Source organism: Narcine bancroftii, chromosome 2 (assembly GCF_036971445.1).
Source record: "Narcine bancroftii isolate sNarBan1 chromosome 2, sNarBan1.hap1, whole genome shotgun sequence".
Taxonomy (NCBI): Eukaryota; Metazoa; Chordata; class Chondrichthyes; order Torpediniformes; family Narcinidae; genus Narcine; species Narcine bancroftii.
The window spans coordinates 180,715,485-180,737,329 of NC_091470.1; the positions used below are offsets into that span (position 1 = coordinate 180,715,485).

Below are 21,845 nucleotides of genomic sequence, written 5' to 3' on the forward strand. Positions count from 1 at the left end.
TGACACGAGGATGCAAGGCAATATAACTATGTATTTACTGATATTCTTTAACACAGGGAAATGCATTTTGGAGCTGGCTAGAAGGCCCAGTTTTTCCCTGCATGTTTCTATTTAAATAGAACATTGGCGGTAACGTAAAAAGTAAAACAAAAAACTTCAAACTGTGTTGAAGTAAAAACACATTGCTTGAAGATCTCAATAGATCAAACAGAGCCCTTTATATAAAGAAAGATGTATAACCAACGATTTGGGCTTGATCCCTTCAACGTATGGAAAATTGTCAACAGGCACCCAAACAAAATGGTTTGGGGGGGGGATGGAAGAGCATAGTCTCAAAGGCAGGAGGTAATAGATGGCTAAGGGAGGGAGGGCACAGCAGCAAGAGGAGGAGGGATGGCTCTGTGAATAGGGAGGGGATGGGGTGGAGAGCGAAGGGAAAGAAGACAAGGGGAAAAGGGACGGGAAAGTTAGCAGAAACCAGAGAAGCCTATGTTAATGCCATCCAGCTGGAGAATGCCCAGGTGGCAAATCAAGTGTTGTCTCTCCAATTTACAGGTGGTTATGGTGGGATAGTACTCAAGGCCATAGACAGACATGCGAGTAATGGAGTAGGATGCAGAATTGAAATGGTTGGCCACTGGGAGATCCCGGTCACTGATACTGACAGGAGTGAGAGTGCTCAGATTTCAGATTATTGTCAGAGTACCTACATGGCATCACATACAACCCTGAGATTCATTTTCCTGCAGGTGCGCAAAAAAGCTACACAGCGTAAACATGTAAGCAAAGAACTAAACAGACAACAAATGTAAACAAACTGACTATGCAATACAAAGAGAAAAATCAATCAAGTCCACAAAGTCCTTAAATAAGTCTCTGATTGAGTTTGCCGTTAAGGGGTAGCAGCTGTTCCTGAACCTGGGAGGTAATGTATCCTGCTGCTAGAAATTTAATTTTCCGTTTCATTGAAAAGCAGCAAAAGAAATGGTTATCCATAACAGTGCGACAGTATTACAGTGGCAATGATCCAGGTTTGGATCCAATGCAACTGCAAGTTGACAGGAGGTCACATACAACTTTTGCTTCCTGCAGACAGAGCAGAATTACCCCTATTGGTATTACCCCTTCTATACTCATGAAGAAACATGTAAACAAAGATAAACAAACCAACTGTGCAATACAGAGATTAAAATAATGAATAAAGTGCAAAAGTAAGAGCCCTTAGATCAGGGGTGTCAAACTCAAATTCACGGAGGGCCAAAATTAAAAACTTGGATTAAGTCGAGGGCCGAACTAAATATTTATTGAAAATTTTCAACAACATCTGCATGTTTACTCTTCTTTCAACATATGTTAAACTTTTTCTTATTAAAATAAATGTTTAATAATAGTTTTGGATAAACTCTTTCCAGAAGCATTAACAAATGAGAAATAAAATATTCAATAAATAATATTTCTCTATAGAGGATTTGTCAAATGTTGCTAGTGTGCTGTCGAATAGTAAAATCTGAGGGCTATTGAGAATGTGGGAGAATAACATGATTCCTGAAACAATCAAATGGGTGACTGATTGTGGGCATGAACTCTAGCAGGGTTATTTGCCATGGCCTTTTTTCATGGGTAGATATCCTTTGATTTACACACTTTTCAAGTTTTATGCCTAATGAGCTTGTATCCAGGTGCAGGACCATTTTTAACCAGGAATATATTTATCCCTGTGACATGAAACTATTGGAAGATCGTTTTATCCTGAGATTAAAGTTCATAATACTTACGCAGGCCTGTGTGCGGGAGGGCGGGGTTTGTGGGCGATCGGGTTGGACGACAGTGCGGGGGCATCGGCTCTCGCTGCAGGGCGGCATCTCGGCAGATCAGCGGCCCCGTCACCGTGAGTCGCGGGTCAGCCTGCGGCAGGGAGGGGGGGTGGGCAACGGTCCTGGCGAGGTCAGGCCCCCCCGAGATTCTGCCGGATCCCCCTTGACCTGCTGAGTTTCTCCCGGACCCCCCTTGACCTGCTGAGTTTCTCCCGGACCCCCCTTGACCTGCTGAGTTTCTCCCGGACCCCCCTTTGACCTGCTGAGTTTCTCCCGGAACCCCCTTGACCTGCTGAGTTTCTGCCGGACCTCCCTTGACCTGCTGAGTTTCTCCCGGACCTCCCTTGACCTGCTTAGTTTCTCCCGGACCCCCCTTGACCTGCTGAGTTTCTCCCGGACCTCCCTTGACCTGCTGAGTTTCTCCCGGACCCCCCTTGACCTGCTGAGTTTCTCCCGGACCCCCTTTTCTTTCCGTGCCGGTGTCCCAGGACCTTTCCAGGGCAGTCTCCGCGCTCAGGACCACGCTGGGATCCTGGTCAGCGGTGGAGGAGCAGGTGAGCGCAGCTAATCCCGATCCAGCCCACGCCACTATCGAGATTGGCGGGGGGTTACACCCTACCTGCCCGACCAGCCTCGCTCTCCACGTGTACTCCGGGCACCCGCCGCTGGTCTGGTGGGAAGGCGCAGGGTGGCCGGCGCCCCCATCGCCCGGCGGGGAGCCCCAATCTTCCCTCCGGCGTCCCGACTCCATCTGCAGCTCCAAGAAACACTGTGCCATTGGGGTTCCGGGCGCTGGGAAGCGGCCTTGGCTTCCCCTGACACCGGCCAGGCCGCGCTGCGGTGAGGGGGTGGGCGGGGGGACACGACAGCGTGTTTATAAAACCACCCACCACTACTTTTCAAGGACCAGGATTTTTCTCTCTCTCTCACCCTGGGACACAGCGGTTACTGTGCATGCGCTATACTGGCGCGGCGGCCAGCGGGCCACCTCTAATACATTTTTGATATGATCTTGCGGGCCAAATATAATTATATCGCGGGCCAAATTTGGCCTGCGGGCCAGAGTTTGACATGTGTGCCTTAGATGGTTTCCTCCCATCGTCCATCAACAATACAGGGTTTGATGGTTAATTGGGTGTATTTGGGCAAGTCTGGGTTGTAAGCTGGAAGATCCTGTTACAATACTGCATCTTTAAAAATCATCTTCAGAACTTATTACTGCATCAATTTTTGAAGGCAAGGCAGGTCAGGGTATGGGAACACCAATGCCTCAGAGCATAAAGCCCGGCAAAAAGTAGTGGATACAGCCCAAGACCTCACAGGCAAAACCCTCCCCTCTACAGGGAACACTGCCATCAGAGAGCAGCAGCAATAAAAGAACCTCAATCACCCAGCACAGACAGTTCTCAGTGCAGCCTCAGGAAAGAGTATCAGAAGACTTGCACCAGCAGGTTCAGGAACAGTTGTTCCTCTCGACCATCAGGCTCCTCAGCAACAAACTCAGTCTCATTTCAAGACTTACTTGTGCACTTTTTTGATTTTCTTTTGTGCTCTCTGCATTGCAGAGTTTACATTTATCTGCTTAGTTTTTTTTTATTTGTTCATAGGTTGACATTGTAGTTTATTTTTTTCCACTACCAATTAGTGGTAATTCTACCTGGCCCACAGGAAAATGGAATCTCAAGTTTGTATGTGATGTCAGGTATGTACTCTGACAATAAATCTGAAATCTGTAGAAGTGAGTGGTGGCAGCTTCTCTCAGTCCATGTCATCAGCTGCTGCCCAAATAGGTCACTCCTTTCCTTTAGCCATGCACCAGGTGGTTTCTGGTGTGGACTAGTCTTCAATGGACTGTGCAGAGGCAAGAGCGAGTTCTAAATATCAAGCAACATTTCTTCTATAGAGATGAAATGACCATACACAAACAAACCTCAAGCCTTTATCATCATCTTCATGTGGTCGTATGGGGGAAGCCAGAGGCTGCAACTCTGCTGACGGGAACACATCGCCAGCCCAGGCCAACTTTGGGTCAATAGGAGGGGTGCCCCTTGAAGGGTGTCGGTCAAAGGGCTCAGATCCAGAACCACCGCTGTCTGAGCGCTCACGAGCCATTAAACCTACAACAGCAGGAGAACCATGTTAAACTGGATGCCCTGGTCATTCTTCGTGGGTGCCCCAACTGTGCAAGGGGATGAGGTGAATTAGCTAGATTTTGAGCAAGCACTTGTTACAAATATATAGGCAAGCAGCTAATCAAATGATTGGAATCCTTTTCTCTTACGATTTTAGCTCCTATGATTTCTACAAAAATTCACTGTTACCCTAACCTTTTCATGCTGTATGGAGGTCCATATAGCTTCAATATACTTGGACAGTAAAATCCCTATTATCCAGAATTCAAGCAACCGGCAAAAAAAAAGCAGAAAATAAGTAGCTTAAAACATAGAAGTTTAAAATTGGTGCGACACGAGCAGTGGAATCTTCCTTGGAAGACCATTCCCTTTGTGATTACTTAGCCCACCAGAACACTCTTTCTGCTTAATGATGTTCCTAACTGTTGATTTTGGTCATTCTAAGATTTGGGTGACATCTCTTGCTGCTTTATTCTCGCTTTTCGGCCTTCTAATGGCTTCTTTGACTTTCATTGGCACAACTCTGTAGTTGAAAAACAGCAAATACAGACTCCAAAGGTGATCAAAAACTTCGAAGCAAGCCCAGATCTCTTGTATCTATACCAATGAAGCAATTTACAAACACCTGTGAAGCCAAATGTCCCAAATATTATGGTGCCCTGAAATTTTGAGGTGGGGGGGAAAAACACTATGCATAAAAAGCATTGTAATTTTTTAAAAAAACATGGTCACACCAAAATGTATACAAATCACAGCACGGTTGGAGTAGCCGTTACAGCACCAGCATCCGGGACAAGGCTTCAAATCCCACTGCCTGTAAGGAGTTTGCACGGTCTCCTCGAATCCGCATTGGTTTTCCCTAGAGGCTCTGGTTTCCTACCATCATTCAAAATGTACTGGAGGGGTGCAGGTTAATTGCGCAACACAGGGTCATGGGCCAAAATGGCCTGTTACCGTGCTATATGTTTAAAGAAACCTTGAATAAAATCTGGAATGTGCACTTTAATTATGTAAATTGTTAAGATTAGAAATTTACAATTGTGGAGCATAGGAGCAAATAATGGGGAAAAAATAGAATTTGCCCCAAACATTATGAAGGGCACTGTATATTGGAGGGCACTCAGCCTCTTGTTCTACAGCATTTTGTTAGATGACATCTTCATCTTAACAGCTTTCCTGTTCTATCCCCATAATGCATCATGGCTAATATCCAAAAATCTATCCATGCCTTGAATATCCTCAAGGAAATGTCGGGGCAGTGTCCTGCATTTCTTAAATCCGATTTTACTTACCCGATGGATGAACGCCAGGTGGGAAGTAGTCAATGGGAGGTCTCCCTTGCATCATGCGAGGGTCCATGTATGGAGGCATCATCATCCATCGCGGGTCGTAGCCCATCGGGGGCATGGGAGGCGGCGGCGGGCGGCCAATGGAGCCGGGGTACATGGGCTTCTGCTGCTGCGGATGCATAGGTGCTGACGGAGCCATGGAAAGTGGCTGAGGAGGCTGTGGCGGCGCCTGCTGAGTGGACTGCTGCTGCTGCCATTGCTGTTGTTTCAGTAGCTGTTCCTGAATTTCAAATAAAAACAGACCAGAGTGGATCCAGAGCTCCCGCTGTGACCTTCTCGACACTGGAGAAATGGAGAGATCACTTCGCAAAACACCTTTGCTCTGTCCTCCTCGGCGACGGGGGAAATCTCCCAGTGGCCAGCCATTTCAATTCCACACCCCACTCCTGTGCATGGCCTCGCGCACCAAAAAAAAATAGATCGTAGCCACCCATAAATTGGAGGAGCAATACCTAATATTCCATCTGGGCCCTCTCCAACCAAATGGCATTAACACAGACATCTCCAGTTCCTCATGGACTACTTCCTGTTCTCCCTCTTCTCCCTACCCCTCTGCCTCCTTTCCTACAGCTTGCCACCCTTTACCTCTCCATTCAGAGCTATCCCCCCCCCCCATATCCACCATCACCTCTTGCCTGCGCTCCTCCCCCTACCCCTCCTCCATTTTATACCTACATTTTGCTCATACTTTGGAGGGCTCATGCACAAAATGTTGGTCAAGGATCTTTGTAATATAAAGTAGGCTGAGTGACCTGCCCCTTTTCTCAAGCATTGTCTTTTTATATGGACTGGAGTGGAACATACTAGGTGCTCTCACTACACAGGACAAGAGTTTTCATACTGCTGGATTTTTCTTCTCCTGCCTCAAGTAGGTGACTCTCATGCCACAATCTATACAGCAAATAGTCACAGGTGACAACGGTTTGGTCCCGTTTATTGAAAAAAGACCAGCAAGTGCAATCATGAAATAAAAAAAGTTAAAACTTGTGCTAGAAGTGAAACAAAAGTCTGCAGAAACCATGGGTGAAGTAAAGTCAAAGCTGGAGAAACTCAGCACGTCAACAGTGAACTTTATATAGAAAGGATGCATATAGTTTCAGGCTTGAGCCCTTCATCAAGGTAGGGAAAAATGTCGGGGTGGAGAGCAAAGGGAAAATTTGTGCAAAGCAGACTAGACCTCGCCCTGAAAAACAGAAGGCCAGTCAAACTCTGCCAGTCGAGCAGTATCGGTAGATAACAGGTAACATTTCTGATCAAGGATCATTCCTCAGAAATGGAAGGGTGGAGGGTTTACAGAGTATTTGTTTTCCCTAACTTTCCGATCACAGTCTGGTCCCCTGCAACTTTCACTGCTTGCATATTTTAGATGGGCATGCATCAACCAAGACATCGCCTTTATATCATCCAGGACAACATGCCACAGTTGGGCACAGGCCTCCAAGCAGTGCACTTTACTGCAAACAATCCAGAGTATTAAGATTAGCTTCTGCCAAGTGAAGCCACTGCAACAGCTTCAGATAAAAGTGCAGCAATCCCTCCTGAGAGGTGCAAATGTGAGAAAGAAGGTAGGTACAAGTCATATCTGCCAAATCAATTTGGGTACAAATCGCCTACACAAAAGAATAAATGACAAGATAAGTGAATTATCCAATCTCTTCCACTTGGGCAAGTACTCGAGTCACCATATGAAGTCAGTAATGTCTACATACAACTGTGCATGTGTGGTACGACTCGGAATCTTGCAATTTTATATTTAACATACCAACACCACAAGAGCATAGGATACAGGAGCAGAAGTAGATCACTCTGCCATTCCGTCACGAGCTGATCTGGTCGCCCACTCAGCCCCACTTCCATCCCTTCTCCCCATAACCGATGCCCTGAGTATTCAGATACCTTAAATATACCCAATGACCTGTCCTCTTCATTCCAAAGTAGCAAATTCCAGAGGTTCACCACTCTTAGGCTAAAGAAATTCCTCTGCCCTCAGTTTTAAATCAGCATCCTTCATGCCCAATCCTGAAGTTGTGCCCTTTTGGCCTCGACTCTCCCACTGGGAAACAGAGTGTGCAACTCTTCAATGCAAGTGACTTCACAGCAGGCTCTATATTTTAAGATTAAATAAACGTGCCACCAACCACTCAGCTTACCTGCTGCTGTCTTTGAAACCTGGGCGGCAAGGACTTCTGGTATTTGGAGTAACCCTGTGAAGTCTGTGACTGTCGACCTGGAGTTACCACTTCGACTTTTGACTCCACTCTTGCCACCCCCGTCTCCTCTTTCACTTCAACAATTTCCTTTTCTGGGGGAGGTGGGGGCTCAGCTGGAGAAGACAAGAAGACAGGGGTTGGGGTGGGGAAATGGGAAGAAGTAATATGTATTTAATTCGATCTCTTCCTCTAGTATTTTCTAGCCTGGTCAGGCAAGTTCCCATGCCTATATCTAGTATTAACCCTTTGGACGAGATGGCCCTGTTTTCAGGGTCTACCAACAAGCATGTATGCTCAGTGTTTGTTTTCCAGGACTGGTTTTATACTGAACCACCAGCTGGTTCATACTGATTTTTAACCATTCTTACTGTAGTTTACCCATGGACCGAGTCTGGAACATATATTATAAAAGATTCAGAGTGGCCAGATTCCAAAGGATTAAAACATCTACCCAGCAGCACTGTGAGAGTACCTTTACCAACTGGACTGCTGCTGGTAGAGGAACCTCTCTGCCGTTTAGGATGGCCAGTAAACGCCAGAGGTTGGCCAAACGTGTGGAATGGGAATTTAGGCAAGGACCATACTTTCCAAAAAAATGTATCGGTCACAGCAGTCTGTGAAAAGTGAGAGAGATTCGCCAATTGAAAGTATACCAACAAACCAATGCCAAATGTAACAGGGCAGAAAGAGACTTTTTAAATTTAGACAAGCAGCATGGTAACAGGCTCTTCTGGCCCATGAGCCTGTTCCGCCCAATTAACCAACAACCCCCATACATTTTGAAGGGTGGGAGGAAACTGGTGCACCCGGAGGAAATCCACACAGACTTGGGGAGAATATACAAACTCTTCACAGTCAGCACTGGATTCAAACCCAGATCGCAGGCATTGTAACAGTGTTGCACTAACTGTGCCACCACATAATTAAAAAAAAGCCAAGCTTGTGGCCAAAACGTTTTTTGTGAATGCAGTCAGCTTCCTGAAGTGCAGACTTTGGAAAATGGCAGCAGCCATCTTGGTGGGAGAAACTGGGCCAGAGAACCCAAGCATAATTTCCAGTTGGGGAACACTGAGCCTGGTGGGTCGAGGAGAAAAAGAAAACAGGTTTATCCCTGGGATCAGCAAGCAAAAGTTTAAACACCTTGCGTCATTTCGAAACTGCTACTGCTGGCCGTCCGCTGCCGTTTATTGGAGCCGACTGGCTCTTCGTTCTCCTTTCCCTCCGATGCCTCCTCCTTCTCCTGCTCTGACTTCTGCCGTTTCTCCGAGGCCCCGAACTTTTCGTCGAGGCGCTTCAGCTTCTCCGCGCAGGCGGCCCGCCGCTCCTCCTGCATGCGGCGCTCCTCCTCCTCCCGCCGCTTCCGTGCCCGCTCCACAGCAGCGGATATCTCGGTGGAGGACTGCTTGCGCCGTTGACGCCAGGCCTCATCTTCGTCTTCACCTACTGGTGTCTTTTGATTGGCCAGAGCAGGATTAGTCTTGTCCTGCGGGACTGCAGCCTGTAGAAAGGAAAGAAGGAGCCAGCTCCAGTTAAAATTCTTGCAAAGTCAACATGTAGCTGCTCAATGATCAAGATAGGTTTGTTGCGATCAACACACAATGCAAACTTCCATCCCCTTCATCTCCAACTGGCAAGGACCGGTCACTCTCTTCTCTGAGAGAAGACTCGCACGTGAACTAGTGAACTAACAGGCTGAAATACTTTCTCCTGCAGCAACCAGGCTCCTGAATGAACCCCATAACAGTGCCATTAACTGCCCTTGCTTGGTAAAAATTAGGAGCAGAATTAGGCCATTCAGCGCAGCAAGTCTACTCCACCATTCAAATCATGGCTGATTTAATTTTCCCTTCAACCTCATTCTCCCACCTTCTCCCCACAACCTTTGACACCCTAATTATTCAGAACTTAACAACGCACTTTAAATATATCCAATGACAGACTCTACAGCTGTCTGTGGCAAAAAAATTCCATAGATTAACAACCCCCCTGAGAGAAGAGGCTTCCCCTCACCCTCTTCTAAAGGGACATGCTTATATTCAAGGCCACTGGTCCTTGACTCTTCCACTATTGGAAACATCTCTGCATCCACCCTTTAAAAATTTGGTATTAATTTACATTTCTTTTCACTGTAATTTTGTACTCTAAATTGTGCACTTTACACAGTGTATGAGTATTAGAGATAATCCATGAGGCTACTCGCAAAAGAAACCAGCCTAACAGAGAGTTCATTTGGCAGAGTCACACTCCATCTGTAAACCAAAAAGGGAAGAAAAAAAGCTGGTGACCAGCAGAGTCAAACATCTGCATTGTTAAAGATCCTAAAGAAAAACATATGAGAATCGGGTAAAAAAAAAAGGCAGAAAGAGTTACTTCAAAACATTTTAGTCTTTTCCATGATGCAAAATTCTCCAACACTTTCCTTGGGCTGTGGGCATCTTCAGACAAGCAGGGGTGGTGGGAGTCCAGAACTTTACCACCTTGATAAGAAGCCTCTGTAACACACCTGGTGCGCTTATGAGGGCTGCCTCACAAGGGTCAAATTCCTCTCAAGAAAGACCATTGTTTTTTTTTGGTGGGGGGGGGGAGAAAAGAGAGGCACAGAGGACTTTGAGCACGAGGCTGTGGAGTTTGTCCTTGGATATATTTAAAACACGTTGACTCTGGGACCTAATTGATAGATTTTCAGATACGGAGTTGTGTCTTTCACCATATCTGGACTCTGGAGCCCTCAGCTCCAGGTGAAAAGAGGAAAACTGAACTAAATAGATAAATAAATGCCCATTTCAACTTGAAACCAGATCATACCTGTTATGCTTGAGCTAAACCAAAGTGGACTTAACCTATTGCTAACCCTACAAACTTGGTGCATGCTGGGGGAAGAGGCCTGCCTGTAGATGCTGTATGGCCCTTGAGCAACCTGATACTCATGGAGTGAGCCAAGGCCCGTTCCTGTTCTTCGACCCTAAAAAGACATGGTTACTGAGTTTAATATGTTAGGACATTTTCAACCCTGTCAGTGGTGTTGGAGCAGGGAAATCAAAATGAGAAAGATTTTTCCTGACAATGAGAAATCATTATCAGAAATTAAAAACAACTCTCACAGCATCACCTTTCCCTAAGCTTCTCCCCCAGTATTATTGCAAAGGGAGCACTTTTCTCCTCTTAGTGCTAAAAGCAAACAGATCCACATCACAGAAAGGATTCATTACCCAATAAAGGTTGCAGTACACAGATGCCTGGGCCAAACGCATTAAGAAATCTATAACAACTAGGAATCAGAGATGCTGTTATTGAGATATTTACTTGTATCTGTTCGTCCATCAGCACAGGTTTCCTCTAAGTGGTCCTGTTTCCACCCACATCCCAAGGACTTGCTAGTAGGTTCATCAACTGCTGTGGATTACCCGTAGCATGGGCAAAAGCCAGGGGACTCAGTGAGGTGGGGAATGAACTTTCCCCAGGATCTTGCATGGATCTGACACTTCAAATATCCCCATACATTCATGAAAAGCAATACACAATTAGGTCATTTAATTTTTTCCACTGCAGCTGATGTATCTGCACACCTGTTTGGTGGCAGAAAGAATTTAGATGAGCATGTACACTGTACTTGACGACAATCATTCTTATTTAGATAGAATCAGTAGCTTATACCACTATCTTTTACTCCTCACTGTCAATTTTCTAAATACTGATATTAAATATCAGGAGTTTGTGGAGGTTTAGTATGACATCGGAAACCCTGGCAAATTTCTACAGAAGTGTGGTGGAAAGTGTGTTGACCAGCTGCATCAGGCTAACATGGAGTCACCAATACCCCAGAGCATAAAGCTCTGCAAAAGGTAATGGACACAGCCCAGGACATCACAGACAAAAACCCTCACCACTGAGGGTTTCCACATGTACAGGGAACGCTGCCATTGAAGAGTAGCAGCATCAGAAATCCACACCACCCAGCACATGTTCTTGTGGCTGCCATTAGGAATGAGGTGTCGGGGCCACAAGAATCGCACCACCAGGTTCAGGAAGAGCTGTTACCCCTCAATCATCAGACTCCAACACCACACTCAATCAGGGACTCATTTAAGGACTTTCTTGTGCATCTTTAATTCTCTCTGCTTGGCACAGTTTGCTTACATTTATTTGTTTAAAGGTCTATGTTGTGTCTTTTTTTGCATTACTGACAAATGTTAATTCTACCTCGCCACATGAAAAAGAATCTCAGGGTTGGATGTGATGTCATGTACATACTCTGACAATAAATAAGATCTGAAATCTTAATTCAAGGGATACAGGCATCGCTCTCAAGGATAAGATTCATGACTGGACCTCAATAGGCTGTATGATAATGCATCACATATACAAATACAATGCAGTACCGAAATTCTTGTAGTAGCCACACAGGACCATAAAGAACAGGGATGAATTTGGTTGAGGTGGGGGGGGTGGTGAAAATAAAGAAACTCATTGTTTGGTTTTGCATAGGATACATCATATCTCATTAAAACAAGGCCCTTGAACTATGGATGCATGTTGCCCCCAGGATGAGATTCTGGCAAACAGATTTCAGATGATTAGACTTCTGGCAGTTTTTGGGTCAAGTTGGGCGTGAAAATATCTACCGAACATATTCATGTAATCCAATTTTTTGGACCGCATTTTCATGCCAAACTGGGGGGGGGGGGGGGGGCGGTGGACTTTTACACGGGTCAAACCTTTGACCTCGTGAAGTAACTGCGTCATTCAAGGCAATGGGAGCTTGAATGGCTGGCACAAAGGACCTTCTGTCAGGGCGTCTGGAGCTCCAGCAGGCAGGTGGCCTGTCGGGGTGAGGTCCCATCAGGGTGACGGGAGCTTGGATGGGCGAGTGATTGGAGTCAAAAATTAGGGGGTGTGGGATTTTGATTATTACATAGTATTGATGATTGTGTGATTATATACTGTATGCAGGCTTGGAGGTGGTTCACATGAGCCCTTGTGAATTAGGGCTTACTTTTTTTTTAAAAAACACTTGAGCAGTTTAAAAGCATCCAGAAAGAAAGCAAACTTGCATAGAATGAGCAATTATAAAGACCACACTTCACCCTGCAAGTACCAACTTCCCCCAAATTACCTGACAAGATATCAGTTAATTTGTGTCCAGCCCAGAAAACCTGTCTTGGCAGAGAGTGATTTGTTCAACGCCAAAGTCAGCTTCACAACAAAAAGTGGAGAGATCAACTTTCTTTTGAGTTTTACAAGCCACTTACCATGCCCAGAAAGGTTATAGGTACAGGGTATCCCATTGTGGTGCTCCTAACATTCCCTAAAAATACTGGAAGCAAGGCAAGAGTTCCATCCTTCGATTCAACTATCGAAAAGTTTCGTCAACCCAAATATAATCCACAGACAAGTGTCTGCTTATGAATCTACCAGCAGAATCCTCATGTCCAAATTCTAACATCCCCAAATGGCATAAACTAGCTTTAAACCTATCATTAAAATGTTAATCCTTGCAACAATGAGCCTAACCTATCCTTTCGTTGTTAAATCAGATTCAAATAAACTACCTGTCACTGACAACCCCACACCAAGATTAGAAATAGCAGCCATCACAAATTTGGTGAAGCTACCGCATTTATTCTCTTGCCAAACACAATCTGCTGTTGAAGCTGAAACAAAGTTTCAGCTCGAAACATCAACCATTCCTTTTCTCCCAAGGATGTTGGTTGATCCACTGAGTTCCTCCAGCAAGTTGTGTTTGGTTTCAGATTCCAGTGTCTGCAGCCTCTTTGTGTTCTGTACCTGGTACTCCACAGCAGGACCCCAGTTGGCAGGAAACCTGGGCGGCCCCAGCTCTGCTGAAGGAGGGGCTGGACCTTCACCCTTTGCAGGTTTGACTGACGACTGGTCCTCCGAGGGGGTCTCCTTCCTGTGCTCAGAGTTGCGCAACTCTTGCCGCTCAGGCCGATTCATCTGGCCGTCCCTGCAGGGAAGGAGGAAGGAGCTTTCACCTACATTCTCCGCAATGCTAGAAAAGCCTATAGAAAAATGAACACCACTGGAAAGTGCAGCAACAAACCAGAACAGACAGAAAAGCACAAGAACTGGCAGCATTAAAACATAAAAGAACTGAATTGTTGGAGAATTTCTAACCCCAGGAAACCGGATTTCCCAACTCGAGATTATGGAGAAGCAATATACAGGAAAATCCCCTCTGTCTGGCACTCAATCAACTGGAAACTCAAACAACTGGGGGGGGGGAAAAGAGATGAAGAGCCAGTTGATGCTCCTCGCCACTAGGGTGGCTCCCAAAGTGCCCCCCTATCCCTGCCTGGTAAGAGTCTTAAATCTTTACAAACATATTAGCAAGGCTTTTATTTTTAGATGTGGGAGAGGGCAATTATGACAGCGACGTGGTTAGCAAGTCCTCTAACAGTGTTGCACGAGAATGGTTCGAATTTAAAGGAGGGTGCACAGAGGGCCTGACCAGGATATTTGCGTGGAAACCATCAGGTTAATTAGAATTATGGTTAGCGTAGTGGCTGATGCAACACCATTACAGCACCTGTGACTGGGGTTAGAATTTAAATTTTGCACGTTACAAGAATTACCCAATTAAAGTGAATTTTATATAATTAGACAACAATGATTTTTTTTAAAAATTACTTTACATTTTGCACGGTCTTTTGCCTATTAAATGGTGTATTCCTAATGCAGGGATATTAGTTAGGTATTAGAACAGTCAACCGGAAAATGTGCATATCCAACATCCACGATCCCTTTAATGCCTGATAAGAAGGACCTTTATTATACTTGTTCAAACAAAAACACCTTATCTGGAGCAAGTTTGCCCAGTTAATATAACATCTGGACAAGCTGGTTTCTTTCAGCTCATTGCTGAAACGAATGTTCTGCGCAGTAAGCAATCAGATTTTATATATTGAGCTTCCATTGCATCTCGTCCCTAACAGTTCAGTACAAAAAGAGCTACATTTATGAGAACTTTAAAAAAAAAGGTCATCTTTTTGACACATACAAGATCCTTTGGATGCACAAAAAGGTAAACGTAAAGTTGTTTCCAATTGTGGAAGACCCCTAATAACGGGACACTGTTACAGATGAGGGAGGGAATTATTTAAAAATGAGCTATACAGGAACTAGTTAAGGATACTCACTTGTTTAAGGAGTCTTACTTTTGCACTTTATTGATGGTTTTTTCCCCTCTGTATTGCAGTTTGTTTACATTTCTATTTGTTTACATGTATATGCATCTTCTGGAGTAGGTTTTAACACTACTAATAAGTGGTAATTCTGTCTTGCCCACAGGAAAAAGAATCCCAGGGTTGAAAATAATGTCATGCATGTACTCTTGATAATAAACTTAAGATTTGTGAATTGCTGGAATTCTCTACACTGGAAGATCAAGGCGGCAAAGATCATTGGGGGTATTTAAAGTACAAGTGAATTTTTTTAAAAATGGTAGATTTATAGGATATAGGGAACTGATGTGGGGAGAGAAGGGGCAGGTCACCATTAAAAGCCATTTCATTTGATTCAATTCTTTTTTTAAATTTTTTTTTTAGGATGGACTTTGTCATACTGACCAATTATCAGACTTTCCCTTTTCAGATTCATCGTCGTCTTCCTCGTCACTGAACTTCAACTTCTCAGTGTAGTCTATTTCCTCATGTGCTCCTAAACAAAAAGTGCACAATAACGGAGTGAAACTGGGGGCTCATGCACTGACCACTCTGCCAATGTCCATTTCTTCATCTCTGCTCCAGTTTAACAAGGGCAGCAACTTCCCTTTACCCAACCCTGCAAAACGCACCTCCTCCATTTTCCACTCTGCGGGTGAAGTACAGGTTTCTGATCACCCTGAAGTTCTATTGTACCATAAATAGCCTACAAACATTACTTTTCATTCCCCTTCCCTTCTCAGTGAAGTTTCATAGCCTGCCCTTCCACAGAGATGGATCTTGTACGCATTCCAATGTACAACAAATGAATTTAAAAAAAACATTAAATTTAGTATGAAATTACACATTTTTAGTCCCATTCCAATTTACCTTCTGACGACCTTACATTTTGACACAGCTCACTGCGTTGACACAATGCCACAAGACAAATTTGAACCCGTAGCAATCATTAAAACAGTACACTCTCAAATCAATAAAACTGTTGCTTCAACTTCTGAATTCAATGATAGGATTCAAAGCATGAACAATAAATTCAGAGGCCAACGGAATAGTAGATCCTGGTTGAAATTGGGGCAGCAAGGTTGGTGTAGCACCAGTGATTGGGGTTCGAATCCCATGCTGTCTGTAAGGTTCTCCCCATGTCTGTGGGTTTCCCCTGGGGGCTCCAGTTTCCTCCCAATGGGATACGAATTAATTGAGCAGCACGAACTCATGGGCTGAAATAGCCTGTTACCGTGCTGTTTGCCTAAATTCTCATTCTTAAAGATAGAGGACACGATGAAAAAAACAATATGGCAGTATAGGTAGCCAGTGGCACATTTCCTTAGATTTATTTGAAGGACTTTAATAGATGAATGTTGACACCAGTTCACAAGTTAAAGCTATCGTGGCCAGGAACTAGGACTTTAAATTGCAGTTAGCAGGTGAGACAAATATCCAGTAGAAGGAAGCAGCTGGATTTTCTTCCAGTCCTTAGATTTACCTGCCCACCCATCATCAGTTTCATTTTCAAGCTCATCAAACTCTTTCAAGTCGTCCTGTTTGAGGATGGAGGGCCGCTTTATTCCTTCAGTCATCCTTGTTGGATGTTGAGGCAATCGAGGCTGTGGAACACGAGGAAACCTGTGCAGAGAAAAATAACACAGGTGGAACATATTATGAACAAGCTCACCACAGAAAGTTCTGAACCCGATTTTAGTTGCTCAGAAACATCAAGATAAGAATCACAATCATCAATTAGAGGAAAAACCATCAGGATCGTATGTTGCAAATACTTCAGAAACTGAGGCTTCCATTCAGAGAATAGAAATTATTTCATCAAAGGAGTGGACTTGACAAGACCAGGGCTGAGAGATTTGCCTGAGAAGTCCAAATGGGGATGATGTACGAGGTGTATTGTTTGTCTGTATGCGAGTTAGGTATGGTTGTAGGGCTGTGTTCTGCACTGAGAATGCTGTTTCTTTGAGTTGTACCCATGCAATCAGATGACAATAAACTTGACTTGAGGAGACTCATTTAAGTCAAGATAAAGGGCTTTCTGAATACGAACATTTTTGGAATCGTCTCCTTCAGAAGAACTACAGCTGCGAATCATTTGGGACTTTCATGGCAAGGCAGCGACTTTTAAACTACAGGGTAATCAAGTTACGGGAATTATTCAGACTGGAGAGGGACCAATGATCAACTTAGTCCAAATGGTCCAGAAGGGTTGAGGGGCCACATTTCTGCTCCCATTTCTTGTTCTCTAACCTGCATCAGAGAGATCCTGTCAGACATACTGAAGTTTGAATCAAGGCTTGCTGAGGGAACAGATGGGAGAACACCAACACTGTCAGCTTTCTTGTGGAAAAGCTCACACCAAAGCTGTTTATTTGGGGAGAGAAAGGGCAATCCAAAGCAGAGATTATGGGAAGAAATCATTAAGTCAGAATTCTGGGTTTTTTTTAAAATAAAAACTTTTGTGCAAATCAACTTCATGCAAGCAAAAAAAAAATTAACTGCCAGCATTTCACTTATTCTTGACCCTATTTCTGTATTTAACAAATCCTCTAGCAATTTTAAAGCAGAGGTTATTGATTTTTTTTGTCATTACCTTGCCAGTTTGTGTGTAAGGACACTCATTTTTGGTTTATTCATTTCAACTATTCTTACTGGTGTTCTCCAAGGCAAGATAGTACATTCCAATTTTTTTCTCCTCCTTAAAAACAAAAATGCCTTCTACATACTTAACATTTGTAAATTATATAAAACAGAATGTCAATGAAGACATTTCAGATGACACAAGGAACTTAACTAGAGTTCATTGGAACCAGGATCGAGAGGGTGCTGAGTGAGGTTTGGATCTGGAGCCCTGGCTGCCAATGGTAACCAAGAATCTACATGGCTGCACGGACCGTCACGTGTCTCTGAAGGGATCCTCTTTTGCTTTCCTTTCTCTTATTAAGAGTGTCGGGCAATGTTTGCCTTACAGCACACAAATGTTAAAGTACATCCTGTGTTTCAAAATTTCAGACTTGGACAGCCCCCATCCTAAATATTCATACACAAAGCCAAGCCATGAGTGAGACATCATGTACATTACATTTTTATGTTTTGTTACCTTAAACTTTGCAAGTATAGCTAGTATTCTGATGACCAAAACTTGAAAAGCCAAATGGACAAAGTCCACAAGACAGAGGAGCTGAGAGGCTATTCAGTCCATCAAGTCTGCCTCACCTTTAACCAGAAGCTGATCCATTTTCCTCACTCAGCCACACCTTCTCCCCATAACCATTGATACCCTGGCTAATCAAGAACCTACCAATCTCTGCCTAAAATACATCCAATGACCTGGCCTCCACAGCTGCCTGTGGCAACAAATTCCACAGATCCACCACCCTCTAGCTAAAGAAATTCCTCCACAGTGAATGCCCTTCAATCCTGTTGTGGCCTCTCCCACCATGGGAAAGCAGTTAAATGAGAACAAAGACTATTTTATTTGGAGATTGTGAAAAAGCTCTTGCATTCTTCATATTTGGGAGATTTCATATTTGAGTGAGGAATATAAAGCACCATGACTCAAGTTTTTGGGAAGTCAGTGCAGTGCAGTTAAGAAATATCAGCGTTAGCTGCTCGACCTTTCTTTAGAATTAAAATAATAATATTCTGGCTTGGATACAAGATAGCTACCATTGAGGCAAGGCTGGCAACCAAGCAGAAAAGTCCCAATTACCTCTACATCGCTCCATAATCAGACAGTTCAACCAGAACCAACTTACTTGCTGACATCAGGTGATGGGTATCTGTATGATCCCTGTGGTCCGTAAGGTGTTGGAAACGGTAAACCACAATACGGAGGATACATCTGAAAAGAACAAACAAGGATCAAGAGGCTTTGAATTACTAGATTTAAAGGGATACCTCAAAACAGATCAAAAGGCAACCGTTGTCCTGGCAGTACTTCAAAAGAAAATGTTTTTGTACAGTCTAAACAGGTTTAACATTCCAAATAGCATCAGATAGCCAGTTCAAAACTGAAGTTACCTATCCGCAAGTAAACAATAGCCATTTTGTCCACAAAATGAATGAGATACCAGTTAATGGCATTGATTAACAATGTGTTAGCGAAAACTAAGGCTCCTGCTCTTTGGAACCCCAATCACACAGAGCGGTCTCAAAATGGAGAACACCACCAATTCCTGTGCCAGGTTGAAACAATATTTTGGGCGTCAGGTCAAACAGTACGAAATGAATCGACCCAACACACAGCTCAAAGCTTCTGGGGTTTTATTTCACTCTGATTTGGTCACAGATGAAATGGCCACTGGACTTTCAGAATGCATTGAATTGTTGAAGTCAATACACTGCTACACTGTTTTGTTAACTTTGAGGCCCACTCTCACAGAACAGCCACAAAACCATGGAAGTTGACAAGACACCTTCGTTGAAATTTTAAAAAAATGCTTGAGAAACTCAGTGTACTTTACTTAGAAAGGATAAAGATACATAACCAACGTTTCGACTTGAGCCCTTCAACGGGGTATATTTTTAATACTTTGATGAAACATTGGTTATGAATCTTTAATTGTTATATAAAGAATACTCTCAGAATGTGGACTTCCTTCAGCATTGTATTTTTATTTCACCAAGAACAGCCATCTGATTTGATGAACACAGCAAATTTTCTTTAAACTAAAATACACAGCATCCTTTCTATTCAAATCTGAAATCCCTGATTTTACTTAATCTTTCCTCTCTACGATATACAGGCATTTATCTGATCTTTCTTTTCCTCGACTGGCGGGGAGCTTGATCTTTTTATAAAACAAACATTCTGGTAAATTTGGATCCAGCACAGAAAGGAAGATTAATGTTTGATCTTCCGGTTGCCGTCAGCATGGCCAGAATATCCATGAGGTGCCGCTGTGCACTGTCAGAAGGATCAGATTTTCATACAAGTCATTCTATAACGGACCAGTTTTTAAAAAAAAACAAACCACAAACCAAAGTTCTTGAACGGGCAAATTCATGGAGTTGAAATTATTTCATGAGCCAAGAGATTGCAGATGTTTGAAGGTGCATTTTAACCCTTACAGAGGGATTCACATCCATGGAGAGAAACAGACAGTCGGAATTTCGGGTTGGGCCCCTTGAGAGATCCATCTCTCTTTGTGGATGGTGTACGACTCACTGAGTTACTCCAGCATTTCTGTTTGTGCAAGGCTTTCACATGAAAAGATTGAGGAAGTTAAACTGCAATACTGTCCATCAGAGGACAATCTTTGTTGGATTCACACCAATGATTGAGTCTGTTAAACAGGAAATCAGGACAGGATAGATTGAGTAGGCTTTAGTTTTTTTTCCGCCCCCGCTATTTTAGACAAGTTATTTCAATGGGTTTAACATGGTTGCATGGATCATTTCAATTACAGTAAATGTTTTTGAGGTATTACAATCAATTACTGATGTCATTTTATCTTTTTATTCCCCCCCCCCCCCCCCATTGGCTTGTTTGTGCACTTACTTGTATGTAATTCTGTATTTATGCATGTGTTAAACTTAATAAAAATATTTAAAAGAAAGAAAAAGTGCAAATCTATTTTGTAAAGCTGTAGAACAAACTTGCAATCTGCAAATAAAACCAAATTACATCTTGCAGCAGATCTGAATGTCATCCCCAGTTAAGTTCCTGAAACCCAGGTGACATCTAAACAAGTGTAAAACAAAAGTCTGCACACATTAGGATTGAAATAAAACTTAGCAGGTCAAATAGTGTACTTTATTCAGCACGGATACAACACCAACTTTTCAGACTTGAAGGGCTCAAGCCCAAAATGTTGGTTATGCCTCTTTATCAGTGCTCCTAGAACGCTTCCACCAACGTTGTCTCCGCTCCATCCTCAACATCCATTGGAGCGCTTTCATCCCTAACGTCGAAGTACTCGAGATGGCAGAGGTCGACAGCATCGAGTCCACGCTGCTGAAGATCCAGCTGCGCTGGGTGGGTCACATCTCCAGAATGGAGGACCATCGCCTTCCCAAGATCGTGTTATATGGCGAGCTCTCCACTGGCCACCGTGACAGAGGTGCACCAAAGAAAAGGTACAAGGACTGCCTAAAGAAATCTCTTGGTGCCTGCCACATTGACCACCGCCAGTGGGCTGATATCGCCTCAAACCGTGCATCTTGGCGCCTCACAGTTTGGCGGGCAGCAACCTCCTTTGAAGAAGACTGCAGAGCCCACCTCACTGACAAAAGGCAAAGGAGGAAAAACCCAACACCCAACCCCAACCAACCAATTTTCCCCTGCAACCATGTCTGCCTGTCCCGCATCGGACTTGTCAGACACAAACGAGCCTGCAGCTGACGTGGACTTTTACCCCCTCCATAAATCTTCATCCGCGAAGCCAAGCCAAAGAAAAGAAAGAAAAGAAGAAAATAAAATGCACTGTTTGTCCTGCTGAGTTTCCCCACCATTGAGTTTTTACTTCCATCACAGTGTCTTACACTTTAGATGTCACCCGAGTTTCAGGAACTTCAGCTGATGGACCACACATTGCATTAGTAGTGGTACGAAGCATATTCAGTGTTGTTCGACAAACTCTAGCAGTCATGAGAATTTTCTCTCCAATCCCAATTACTTACAAAGGCTGGCATCATCCCCCGGTATGGTGGAGGGTATGGCTGGGGAACTGCCGGCTGTGGCACTCCTCCCCCTGATCTAGGTGGTTGTTCAGCCATCCTTGCAGGCACCTTCTGGTCGACTGAGGATGCTGTAGAGCTTGCTGCTTCTTCTGGGCTTGCCTCTTTGGTTTCCCCCTCGATCAAAGAGGCACCCGGAGCACCCAAGTTCCGCCCACCACCCTCCCTCCAGCTGGTCACATCTGTGAGGAAGGAGACGAGAAAAAATATCAACCCATTTGACATATTTGAGGCCTAACAGATTGCTTCAAGTGCACGATTCCAGTCAAGCCACTCATCTGGACGGCAGTGACTGCATATCAAGTCTTGCTTGGAGTGGAAATTGGAAGGTCCTTTTCTCTCTCCTGAAATCCGATTCCTCGACTTCTGATAAAACGGGAACTTGCAACTTTTCAAAGCTGATTTTTAAATACTGTTTATGCTGGGGGTGGGGGGGGGGGGTACAAGATGGTATTTGAACTTTAAAAAGGTCACCCTC

The 21,845-nt window shown here is 44.0% G+C and overlaps 1 protein-coding gene across 10 annotated transcripts in view; it reads right to left on the minus strand.

Annotated features, from left to right (window-relative positions):
* LOC138754719 (protein PRRC2A-like) overlaps window positions 1–21,845 on the minus strand; it is a 102,984-nt gene that overhangs the window by 46,224 nt on the left and 34,915 nt on the right. For 8 of the 10 annotated variants that reach the window (XM_069919466.1, XM_069919464.1, XM_069919462.1 and 5 more), the window contains 9 exons: window positions 21,311–21,549; window positions 18,445–18,530; window positions 16,170–16,309; window positions 15,092–15,182; window positions 13,290–13,470; window positions 8,646–9,003; window positions 7,446–7,618; window positions 5,239–5,515; window positions 3,745–3,931 (listed from right to left, as the gene is read on the minus strand). In XM_069919466.1, coding sequence (XP_069775567.1) covers window positions 3,745–3,931; window positions 5,239–5,515; window positions 7,446–7,618; window positions 8,646–9,003; window positions 13,290–13,470; window positions 15,092–15,182; window positions 16,170–16,309; window positions 18,445–18,530; window positions 21,311–21,549 — 1,732 coding nt within the window. The remainder of the gene's footprint in view (window positions 1–3,744; window positions 3,932–5,238; window positions 5,516–7,445; window positions 7,619–8,645; window positions 9,004–13,289; window positions 13,471–15,091; window positions 15,183–16,169; window positions 16,310–18,444; window positions 18,531–21,310; window positions 21,550–21,845) is intronic. The other 2 variants (XM_069919468.1, XM_069919467.1) reach the window with 1 other exon arrangement.